Source organism: Triplophysa rosa, linkage group LG9 (genome assembly GCF_024868665.1).
Source record: "Triplophysa rosa linkage group LG9, Trosa_1v2, whole genome shotgun sequence".
Taxonomy (NCBI): Eukaryota; Metazoa; Chordata; class Actinopteri; order Cypriniformes; family Nemacheilidae; genus Triplophysa; species Triplophysa rosa.
In genome coordinates, this window is record NC_079898.1 from 25,635,265 (window position 1) to 25,648,152 (window position 12,888).

The window sequence follows — 12,888 nt, forward strand, 5'->3', positions numbered from 1 at the left end:
TCCATTCATTCACATGCACTATTGTTCATAATAAAAACAAAAATGAATTATTCTTTCTATCAAATGCACAACTAAAATGAATTATAATCCAGTCAAGTGTTTAAAAGAATCAACAGAGAAGAGTAGCAGAGAGGAAGAAAGAGGAACTACATCATTATTCTATATAAATGTGTTCAGCATCTCTCCGCTGAAGAAAAACTGTCTCAACAAAAGCAGAAGTAGAACTCAAAGTGACAAACATTGACAGATCTTTTTTACTGATATATTAATGTGTGAAAAAGCCGAGACACAGCACTTTAATACTGCAGAATGAGAAACTTGATATATGATTGTGTTTTTCACTAAAATGTATGATTGGAGTCTGAATATCCGCTTAAATGTGTCATGACAAGAACGGGTTTGAACACAGTGGCTGCTATATATGTATAATAAAGATAGAGTCATTATTTTACATTATGTTCACGATGGCTCAGTGTTTCTGATGAGGACACCAAAAGGCACTTCATAGTGATAATGATCCATCTGAATTAATGTCGTGTGAAGCGAGCCTGTCAATCACACAATGTGTCGTTGGAATCAGAATGTAAACGTTGTTGTTGCGGGAATATCTAAATCTTACCCGGATACAGCAATGCTATTTTCTGATTGGCTGTTCGGTAGATTTTTTTATTGATTAGCTGGTGCGTGGCAGGGCTTCTGAACTCTATGGGGAACTCACTTGATTCTTCTAATAGCGGTGCAACTTGGTGGGCGTTACCCTGGAAATATCTCTGCGTGAGAAATACTGGACAAGGTGTGGCGTGTGAGCGGGTTGAAATGCGCGTGTGAGACTTGAGAGCCCTGCTTAAATGTTGCTGAGCAGTGAGCATACCATATCTTTATTTACAGTCTTAACATTTCATATGTATTGTGTGTATATTATTTATACGTTATTTTATTTTATGTAACACAAAAGGTTACAAAAGTTCACTATGTTAATTTCGTTACGAGTTGACCATAAATTGTTCAATCTTCAGAAATGAGGAAAGGGCGCCATCTTGTGGACATGCAAAGAATGACTTTAGATTATAAATTTAAATCCTATCCGCAGCAACGCTGACTGAGCGCGCATGATAACATAAACCTGCTGAATAACAGAGATGTTTAAAAGCACTGTATTATACACAAATGGATGAACGTGAAAGGAAACACAAACTTTAAACACTTTAAAACACAAACTGCAAGGCTCTTCTTCTTTGTCGGTTGGTGAAGGCGCGTCAGTGGCACTCCCGCCACCTGCTGGACTGAATGAAGCTTCACACATCATCATCACACACAGACCAAACATTAAAACTCATCTAAATTTCTTTAAATTCTCATTAATTAATATATATTAAATCATGTTTGAGTAGTAATAAACACAAAAATAATCTTTGATCTCTTTATATAAAAGTGTTTGCTATATGTTAAATTTAAATATTTTAACACAATAGTTCTGTGTTTGAAACCTGAATGAACTAAATTCTCTTAAATTAACTTCAATAATAATTGTTTCCTTTGTGTGTTTGCTACTGAATCTGTGTCTCTGTGTGTTAGTCTGACTGAAACACAGAGAGAAAATATAATCATGTGTTAGTTCGGACCTACAGACGTTACTATAGCTGAAATGAATGTGAAGAAGAATAGTAAACAGTGTTATGATGTAAAGCTGATGGGAGATTCAGAGACAGACTGTATCTCTCAACATCACACACATCAGAATAACTAGCATGTCTTTAATGTTAAAACAGGTGTTCAAAAACCATAAAAGAATCAAAAATCAGACGCAGATTTCCAATATTTTTGTTTAAATGTATTAATTTAGCTGATTTATCTGAAGTTACTTAAAGAGATTCAGCCAAAGCAGAACATATGACACATATTCCTGTATTACATTTTGCATAATCAAGTACAAATTGAAAGCACAAACATCAGTGAAAAACTGCTTTCTTTTTTTTGTAGTATACAGTGCAATAGTATCACAGTTAAGTGATTTATGAAGATTTTATATCCGCACTGAGAATCTGAATTCACAAAAACAAGTTTTACATTCAGATCTGAACAGTGAACAGATTGTCTTTCATTTTCTTGTGTAATTTCCTAATGTAGCAATTTATAATGCAAAGATGACAGATTAAAAGAATATTAACTTAAAACAATACAATGTTTCACGGTTCATCAAAAACTTGGAGTTCATGTGTCATAAGTAACGGACCACACAGATCATGAAAGCAGTCAAATAGATTTTTATTGTATGTGTTGATGAGTGATGTTGAGCATCTATGAGCTGATCAATCATCTTCTGCTTCATTCAGTAAAAGACTTCACAACCATCAAAGATTCATTTTCTCTGATTCCTGCTGAATCTGTCAGAAAACACAGAATCACAAAAATCAGAACTAGAATAGAATCTCTGCTTACACAAAAAGGAATAAATCTTCACTTAAAAACTTCCTGTTACATCTGTCAAGCCATTTAAAAAAGGAACATTTAAAGAGATGTCCATTTACATTACGTTAGCTTATGTGCACGGAAAATGTCACTCATCCATTTAATGACATTTTTTGTCTGTAACGTCTCATATCCTTTTCATCTCGTGTACAATTAAATCATTTCTTTACTCTCCCCTAATAATTCTTCTTTTCAGCATTTTTTCTGGCAGTAATACAGCCACGAAAAAAATTAACAGACCGCTCCAAATTTTCATTTCAAATGTGGTCATTCCAGTCCAGTGTCTGTTGAATTTCAATCAAATCAAACCTCAGGAGAAACAAAGTCATCCAACAGCAATGTGAAAGACTGACAGCATGACAAGACACAAACAATCTTGATTTTTCACAGTATCTCATAGAACGTTTCCTAAATAACGTAGAAATATTACTGCTTAAAAGTGAATATGAACTTGTTTTCTTTGCAGTGTTTAAGGTGTGAAAAAATACAGAGAATCATTTCAACATGAAGTTTTCATTTTCTGAAAATAAATGCAAATAGAAACAATATTGTTATTTGAAATTTGGGAGAAGTATTATTAGTAGTTCACAGAATGAAACAAAAATGATGGTTTTACCTACACACATATCTAGAAATAGTACACTTTAAAATCAGGAAAACGCTCTCTGAAATGGATCAACAGATGCAGAAAAAATTTAGAGACCAAGTTACTCACCATAGACATTAACAATGAACTGAGAGTATGACTGTCCTCCACCGGTGATGAACTGAAGGAATGATTTCACTCGACTGCTGCTGCTCATCTTTACTTTATACAGTCCAGACTCATCTTTTCTGATGTCTCTGATGATGAGAGATCCAGTCTGGACATCCACCTTCAGTCTGTCTCTGAATCTCTCTTCAACACTAGAGATCTTGTTGTTCTTATTGAATGTGGCTATCACTTCATCTCTAAAGCTCAACTGGATAACATCATCTGACTGGAGTTCAGTAACACCAGTGGGTAGAAAGACAGATTCTCCTTCAAACATCAGCGTTTTTTGAACTGTCACAGCCGCACATACAAGAGAGAAACACAAGAGAGAGAAATAAACATTATAACACAAGTGAAGATTTCATTAAAACTCTCTTTTATCTAAAAATGAAGGTTCTCAAATGTTACCCGTTATCAGATTTCCATAAGAACTCTTGGTGAAATGGTGAACCACGGCGAGAACCATCAGCACCAGCAGGGACCTCTGGTCATGCACCAGCTGCGCTGTAACGGTGTGCTGGAGGGCATCAGAATCTGCAGAAAGGGCTTCCCCAACAGGATCCTGTATGGAGATTTCAAACAGAGGTATATAGCATGTCAAAGAAAGCTCCCACCTCAACTCCCATTTTGTGGTTGAAAGAAAACTAAAACCTCATTTTCACAAAGTATAGAATTTGAGATGATGACAATATCATTATAAAAAAATCTTTCAATAAAATTCATTCATTCATACACTTTAGTGGGCACAAAATATTCTAGCTGAACATTGTGTGTCAAAGACCAGAAAGTAAGTATTTTGTTTTGTTTTAAAATCATGCATGGAGGTTGCAGATCTGACCAGGGCAAGTTGTTTCATTCCTTAGGTCCACCCACTGAAAATGCATGATTATAGGCCATTCACATGGCTTGTTTGAAAAGCAAGAAGCTTGAATGACTCTCTTCTATATATGCAACAACAGATATCGTATCCTGAATCCTGCTGCCATTCCAGATGGTCAGTTCATTGACAGCAGGAAAGGAGCTGAAAAACTACTGGGATCTTTGGATATTGACCACAGTCAGTACAAATTTGGACATACTAAGGTAACCTAATAAAAGTCATGATAATCTCAAAACCTCTAGATTTATTTATTGTGTTTAATTAAATAAATGGGACTGTCCTTTTTCTTTTACAAGGTGTTCTTCAAGGCTGGTCTATTGGGAACTCTTGAAGAGATGCGAGATGACCGACTTGCTCTTATCATCACAAATATTCAGGCTCGAGCTCGTGGTCTTCTCTCAAGAATTGAATTCCAAAAGATTGTTGACCGCAGGTAGAACTTTTCCCCCTTTCATTTCCAGAAGAATGCCACAAGAGCTGTTGTTTTATAAGTAATACCTAAACAATTTTTTATTCACACTGTAGGGATGCCTTGCTTGTGATCCAGTGGAACGTACGTGCCTTCATGGGTGTCAAGAATTGGCCCTGGATGAAGCTCTACTTCAAGATCAAACCTCTGCTACGATCTGCTGAAGCAGAGAAAGAGATGGCAAACATGAAGGAAGAATTCCTGAAGTTAAAGGAGGCTTATGCCAAATCTGAAGCCCGTAGAAAAGAGCTTGAAGAAAAGATGGTTTCTCTTCTCCAAGAGAAGAATGATCTGCAACTTGCTGTGCAAGCTGTGAGTTTACAAGCTTTATTGTGTTGATAACATAGAAAAGTTAAAAAAAAACATGAAATACAAACTTATCTTCTACACTGTTAATAAACAGGAGCAAGATAATCTTTGTGATGCTGAGGAGAGATGTGAAGGTCTAATCAAAAACAAGATTCAGTTTGAGGCCAAAGTCAAAGAGCTGACAGAGAGACTGGAGGATGAAGAAGAAATGAATGCTGAGCTGACTGCAAAGAAGAGAAAGTTGGAGGATGAATGTTCTGAGCTGAAGAAAGACATTGATGATCTTGAGCTCACTCTGGCCAAAGTGGAGAAAGAGAAACATGCCACCGAGAACAAGGTTTAGCTCAACCCAAACCTTTTTAACGTGATACCAGTGTTAAAATGTATAATACAGCTTATACTGTGATTTGTCTCAGGTAAAAAACCTAATTGAAGAGATGGCAGGTCTGGATGAAATCATTGCCAAGCTGACCAAGGAGAAGAAAGCTCTACAGGAGGCCCATCAGCAAACGCTGGATGACCTCCAGAGTGAGGAAGACAAAGTCAACACTCTCACTAAAGCCAAAGCCAAGCTGGAGCAACAAGTGGATGATGTGAGGGTCTCTCAATTAAACAAATGAAAATCATATTACATATTTAACATGAAGAAAAATGAATGTCAAACTTCTTTCCCTTTCAGCTTGAGGGTTCCCTGGAACAGGAAAAGAAACTTCGGATGGATCTAGAGAGGGCAAAGAGGAAGCTTGAGGGAGACTTAAAGTTGACTCAAGAGAATGTGATGGACCTGGAGAACGACAAACAACAGCTGGAAGAGAGGCTTAAAAAGTTTGTCCTTTACCAGAGTGTTAAATAACTATTTCCGTAGAGAATTTTTAATCTTATAAATGCTTTCTAATTATTTTCTGATACTTAGGAAAGATTTTGAGATGAGTCAGCTCAATAGCAAGATTGAAGATGAACAGGCAATGGCAGCCCAACTCCAAAAGAAACTTAAGGAGCTGCAGGTAAACCTTATTTCAACAATAAGAGAACAATGCTGATAGTTTCCAGCTTTAATGTTGGTGATCTTCACATTACCAGGCCCGGATTGAAGAGCTTGAGGAAGAGCTGGAGGCTGAGAGAGCCGCTCGTGCCAAAGTGGAGAAACAGAGGGCAGATCTGGCCAGAGAACTGGAGGATATCAGTGAGCGGTTGGAGGAAGCTGGTGGTGCCACTGCTGCCCAGATTGAGATGAACAAGAAACGTGACGCTGAGTTACAGAAACTGCGCAGAGACCTTGAAGAGGCCACTCTGCATCATGAGGCCACCGCTGCTACACTGAGGAAGAAACATGCCGACAGTGTGGCTGATCTTGGAGAGCAGATTGACAACCTTCAGAGAGTCAAGCAGAAGCTTGAGAAAGAGAAGAGTGAACTAAGACTGGAACTGGATGATGTGGTCTCAAACATGGAGCAACTTGCAAAGGCAAAGGTGAGAATGTAATTTTTGCTTTTCATAAACTCAGGAGTAGAACTACGCAGTATCTTTTTACTTTTTTATAGTGTTCCTCTGATGTGATTATTATTATCAATCTGTTAGGCAAATTTGGAGAAAATGTGCAGAACCCTTGATGACCAGATGTCTGAATACAGATCAAAGTTCGAGGAGGGGCAACGTAGCATTAATGACTTAACCATGCAAAAAGCTAAGCTGCAAACTGAGAATGGTATGTCCTACGACAAGATATTACCTGTATGTGTTGCTAGACAAATGCCCAAGATCATGAACTAATTCTGTAATGGTTATACTTCAATCTAGGGGAGCTCTCTAGGCAGCTGGAAGAGAAGGTTTCCATGGTATCTCAACTGACAAGAGGCAAGCAGTCTTATACCCAGCAGATTGAAGACCTCAAGAGACAACTAGAAGAGGAAGTGAAGGTATTTCAAGTCAATCGAAGTATTTCAACCATTTGTCAATTGCGTTTTGACATATAGCTAAAATATATTTTTTATTTGTTTCAGGCTAAGAATGCCCTGGCCCACGCAGTGCAGTCTGCCCGTCATGATTCTGATCTGCTGAGGGAGCAGTTTGAGGAGGAGCAGGAAGCCAAAGCTGAACTGCAGCGTAGTCTCTCCAAAGCAAACTCTGAGGTGGCCCAGTGGAGAACCAAGTATGAAACTGATGCCATCCAGAGGACTGAGGAGCTCGAGGATGCTAAGTATGAAACAAGAAATACAGCATTAAACCTTATCATGTAGAATTGCACATCTTCAGCAACAAAGAAAGAAAACAAATATTATTGTTCAATAATTTGTTTTGAATATTTTATACAGGAAGAAACTTGCTCAGCGCCTCCAGGATGCAGAAGAAGCTGTGGAAGCGGTCAATGCTAAATGCTCCTCTCTGGAGAAGACCAAGCACAGACTTCAGAATGAGATTGAAGATCTCATGGTTGATGTGGAGAGATCTAATGCTGCTGCTGCTGCTCTGGACAAGAAGCAAAGAAACTTTGACAAAGTAAAAAACACACTTATGAAAATGCTCTTTAACTTATTTACCCTGGGTTCCAATGACAGTTTATCAAAGACTAACTGATTCTGTCAATCAGGTCCTAGCTGAATGGAAGCAGAAATATGAGGAGGCTCAAAGTGAGCTTGAAAGTGCTCAAAAGGAAGCCAGATCTCTGAGCACTGAACTATTCAAACTGAAGAACTCTTATGAAGAATCTCTGGATCATTTGGAGACCATAAAGAGAGAAAACAAGAACCTCCAAGGTGTCATTGACGTACAGTATATACATCACTATCTTAACATTATATCACATTATTATGGTATTTGCTTTTATGTATTAACCATTTCTTTGATTATTGAAACAGAGGAGATTTCTGACCTTACTGAGCAAATTGGTGAAAGTGGGAAGAGTATTCATGAATTAGAGAAAATTCGTAAACAGTTGGAGCAGGAAAAGGCTGAAATTCAAGCTGCTCTGGAAGAGGCTGAGGTATTGTGATTGTCTACCATTTGCTATATTAAAGAATGTATGTTATGTTTGAAATTGTAAGAATTACCCTACATGGTACAAAATAGCAAGGTAGAATTTTTTTTTAAAATATGATCTGTCAGGGTTCACTTGAGCATGAAGAAGGAAAGATCCTTAGAGCTCAACTGGAGTTTAACCAGATCAAATCTGACATTGAACGCAAACTGACTGAGAAAGATGAAGAGATGGAGCAGGCCAAGAGGAACCAGCAGAGAATGGTGGATACCCTGCAGACCTCACTTGAAGCAGAGACTCGCAGCAGGAATGAAGCTCTCAGGATAAAGAAGAAGATGGAAGGAGATCTCAATGAAATGGAGATTCAGCTCAGTCAGGCTAACAGACAGGCAGCAGAAGCTCAGAAACAACTCAAGGGTCTTCATGGACATCTCAAAGTATGATCAATCATCTCAAACATTATGATGCTTAGGTAACAATCACACAAAATCTTACAATCATTTTATTTGTATTTCATAGGATGCCCAACTGCAGCTGGATGATGCTCTTCGGGGTAATGATGAACTCAAAGAGAACATTGCCATCGTAGAAAGACGCAACAATCTGCTGCAAGCTGAACTGGATGAACTGAGATCTCTGGTGGAACAGACTGAGAGAGGAAGGAAACTGGCTGAGCAGGAACTGCTGGATGTCAGTGAGAGAGTTCAGCTGCTGCATTCTCAGGTACGACACATAAAAAACCCTCAAACCCTCTCTTAGTCATCGAGAGATGATATCAAGTCAATGTTCTCAATGTTTAGAACACTAGCCTGCTGAATCAGAAGAAGAAGCTAGAGGGAGACAATTCTCAGCTTCAGACTGAGGTGGAGGAGGCAGTGCAGGAGTGCAGGAATGCTGAAGAAAAAGCCAAGAAGGCCATCACTGATGCTGCCATGATGGCTGAGGAGCTGAAGAAGGAGCAGGACACCAGTGCTCATCTGGAGCGTATGAAGAAGAACATGGAGCAGACCATCAAGGACCTGCAGCACCGTCTGGATGAAGCTGAGCAGATCGCCATGAAGGGTGGCAAGAAGCAGGTCCANGACACAAACGCTGAACATTCTGTACGGGATCTTTCCATCACTGTTGATCTGCTGTAGTTTATAAACTCCATTGTGTTCAGTTGTGATGTGTGTGATGGTGAGATCTCCAGTGTCAGGGTTCATCTTCAGTCTGTCTGTGAATCTCTCATCATCTGTATATCGGCTCTCTCCGTCTTCTCCATTCTTTCCAGTGACCAGAATGGTGTTATCATCTAAGATCCACTGGATCTCACTGTCTCTCTGTACTTGACTCTCAGTGTGTAGAGTGACAGATTCTCCTCTTTTGGCTAACACTGAAACACAGAAAACATGAATCAGACAGATAGAAGAGGGATATTACACTACAGCTGCCATGTGAGCTTTCATTTCCTTTCTGTTGCAGGTTTTCACATCTTTGCGAGTGTAAAGTCAAATCTAGTAAATCCTGAAATAAAGTGTGCAGGTGAACTGATTCTGACAGACAGTGTCACTTTTAGAGAGTGTTTTAAGTCATTGCAAAACACAAAGTTAGATGTTTTTAAACACAAACTACAGATACAAACTTAGATCTGATTTACACATGTGTGTAATAAAAAACATAAGAGGACATTACATTGACACAACTTTAACACAATAACAAAGCTCAGTTTAAAAAACAAAACAAAGTCACGATTATGATGTACTCTCCCACAATAATCATTTCAAAACTGTCAGTAAATTGTATTTTTTATTTTTATGTATTTTTTTGTTATTTGCTAGTTAAATTCATTTTCATTAGTTCATTTTTATTATAATGTTAATTTTGTTGCTTTTGTCATTTTATATGTAATGTGGCTGACTGTCCTCCCAAAACCTTGTATCTCCGTATTTAGTGATTTTTATCTTTTTGTCATAAATCATTATTATTAGTCACTTATTAAATCTAACCAATAAGACGTATTTAAAAAGGGCTTGTCAACTTTGTAATCATTTAAAACGTACAGTGTTTTTTACATTTCCTGAAAAAACTGCACAGCAAAATCGCAAGTGTTAAAAAGGACAAATTAACACTCAAAGTGGATTATACCTGTATATACACTGTGGGAGTTAATTTGACCTTTTTTAACACTGCCGATTTTGCTGTGTATGCTAGCTGAAATGAATGTGAAGAAGAAAACTAAACAGTGTTATGATGAAGATGATAGAGCTGATGGGAGATTCAGAGACAGACTGCAGGTGGATATTCAGACTGTATCTCTCATCATCACAGACATCAGAATCACACACTCTGGACTTTATGTGATAACAGTCAGCAGCCAAAGGAGACCACTCAAGATATTCAACATCACTGTCTGTACTCTGTTACATATGTATTCACCTTTGAACTAAATTATCTAATTTTTCTGAATATTATGAAATGATTTAACATTGTTATGACAGATTCACCTCTTTCCTCTAATGCTTTCTTCCAGATATAAATCATTTTATAGTTATTAATAGTTAAAAATATAAAATACAGCAGTCCTCAGTATTATTATTTCACATTTTCAGCTCGTGTGCCTGTTCCTGTTATCTCCAGAGACTCTTCATTTTCAGTGTCAAATTGTTGTGTGTTGTGTTCAGTAATGGATGTGTCACATGTGAGTGTCTCCTGGTACAAAGGAAAGAGTTTATTGTCCAGCATCAGTGTGTCTGATCTCAGCATCAGTGCGTCTGATCTCAACATCAGACTCTCTCTACCTCTGGAGTGTCTGGATGATTCTTACACATGTGTGCTGAACAATTCCATCACAAACCAGACTCAACATCTTATTATTGATCTTACAAGACTTATTTTCTTAGGTCAGTTTGCTCATCAAGAAAATGCATCTTGATTCAAGAATGTTTAGACATTTTTACCGGAAAATAAGAAAGAAAGACTTCGTGTCACGTTCTGGTGGAGAAGAACCCAAGCGCAGGCAGCAGCGGTGGTGAAGGGGTTAAACACAGACTTTATTAAACACGACAAAACAGAAAACAAAAACCCACAATGGGGAAAAACAGGACACGATCAATAAACACGGATTCAAAACAAACACTTCCCTTGAGGGGGCAAAATACACAATAATCCAAACACGCCACAATGTCTAAAGCAAGGCAAGGTAATCCACAGATAATTATCAGACAAGGCACGAGAACCACAGGTATCACACAGGGAGAATACAAAACGATTCAGCACAAGACAGCAAACACACGGGCATTAAATAGGGAGACTGACAAAGGAAGATAACAATGGGCAGGTGAGGGTAATGAGACACAACAGGAAAGCTATACGGGGAACGAGAGGGGCGGGGCCAAAGACGAGACCCAGAGAGAGAGCATGCAGGTCAAAACAAACAATGTCATGTCTCTCTCTACACTAAACACAAGGGATCTGTCACGATCCTGACACTAGACCGGAAAATCATGAACAAGGAGGCAGGACCATGACACTTAGTAAGAAAGTCATTTTTTGCAGTGTGTCCACGGTAGCTTATTTATGGGTACATTGTAATTACAAAAATGTAGTGTGTTCACCCTATGACTGTTGTATAGCATACTGAAGGTAATGCATACCACGTTATATTAAAATAGTTACCCCTTAGTTTTAAAATATTTACAGTATAAATGTTTATTTGAATTTTCTGACTTCTTTATTCCCCAAACTTTGCAATTGTTCCCCTTTACCTACAGATATGTACTGTAGACGTACATTATTGTTACAATTAGTTACGCTGTAAATCCTGTTTAATTATGCAGTACACTGCGGGCCGTAATCTAAAGCGTTACCCAATATTCATTAAAGGATTCACATGTAATCTTAATTTGAGTTTTTATGAGCTGGGACACATCATCAGTGAAGCACCCGTGATCAGAAGTGACCAGTCAAGGGGTCAGTCCTGTTTCTCCAAAACCACCTAGTGGTAGGCCTAGTGTTTGCATCTTTATGAGGGCCTGTGATCCCTCACCAGCTCAAGACTGTTCAGTGCTGTGGAAAACTCATGTGGAGTGATGTGAGAAGTGTTTGTGTCACCGTCAGAGGCTGTATAGAGGAGGCCTGACCTTTGACCTTCATCTCTCAAGCTTTCACAACATGACTGGCCTTTCAGAGGCACTGCGGTGTTTGCAGGAACTTACAGTCTTCAGCAACTGCACATCTGCTATTGACATCAATATATAAAACTGATTAATTACTGACTTTTTAAAGAAAACAACTGCCGTTTGTCCACATGGGGCTGCAGGTTTAACCCTGCAGTGATGTCTGTAGCGCCATCTAGTGGTTAAACATGTAGATGGCAGCGCTTGAATTCTGGTGTTAAAATGGCGGCTGGTTTAAAGAGCTGCATTACCGCCCCCTGCTGGACTAGTGATGCTAATGCTTCTCTCTTAAATTGCCTTGTTTAGACAGATGAAAAACACTCTCTGTCGTTATTTCTGAGGAAATCAAAATCATTCTGTCCAGCTCTATGATGAGTTTGTCTTGCAAACAATGTAATCATTTGTCCTCTCTTTCTGTTATTTAAGTGTGAAAAATAAAAATAGTCTTGCGAAGGTGGCAGTGAATATTATTGGTGTAGATCAGACCGGTCTTCTCTGTAAATTTATTTTAAGAAGGTTCAGATTATTCTCTGCATTACCACCTGAATTTCAAGTTTTGCTGTTTGGCCGTCATTATAGAAAACCAGCATGACAGAAGGAACTAAAGCTCAGATTTATATCATATAAATACATAATATAAATGATTGTTTATAATTTTGAATTGAATTCAATCTTATAAGTATGACATGGATGTGGTTTAGATGTCAGTCCAGCTGTAAGTGTCTTAATGTGGACAGCAGGGGGCACTCACACTGCATTCTGTAATGAAGATGACAAATACACACACACACACACACACACACACACACACACACACACACACACACACACACACACACACACACACACACACACACACACACACACACACACACA

At 38.4% G+C, this 12,888-nt stretch overlaps 2 protein-coding genes across 2 annotated transcripts in view; both read left to right on the forward strand.

Moving 5' to 3' along the window:
- The first annotated feature begins 3,705 nt into the window (after positions 1-3,705).
- On the forward strand, positions 3,706-8,994 carry LOC130558758 (myosin-7-like). Its single transcript, XM_057341359.1, has 18 exons — positions 3,706-3,808; positions 4,183-4,306; positions 4,400-4,536; positions 4,629-4,884; positions 4,976-5,218; positions 5,298-5,474; positions 5,561-5,706; positions 5,795-5,885; positions 5,962-6,351; positions 6,460-6,586; positions 6,679-6,797; positions 6,882-7,078; positions 7,194-7,377; positions 7,469-7,634; positions 7,737-7,861; positions 7,984-8,292; positions 8,375-8,578; positions 8,656-8,994. The coding sequence occupies exons 1-18, from the start codon at positions 3,714-3,716 to the stop codon at positions 8,992-8,994; spliced, it is 3,429 nt and encodes a 1,142-aa protein (XP_057197342.1). The 5' UTR covers positions 3,706-3,713.
- A 1,059-nt stretch (positions 8,995-10,053) lies between these two features.
- Positions 10,054-12,888, forward strand: part of LOC130558759 (uncharacterized) — a 9,690-nt gene continuing 6,855 nt past the window's right edge. Inside the window, exon 1 of the mRNA XM_057341360.1 lies at positions 10,054-10,249. Within this exon, the coding sequence (XP_057197343.1) occupies positions 10,054-10,249 (196 nt within the window). The remainder of the gene's footprint in view (positions 10,250-12,888) is intronic.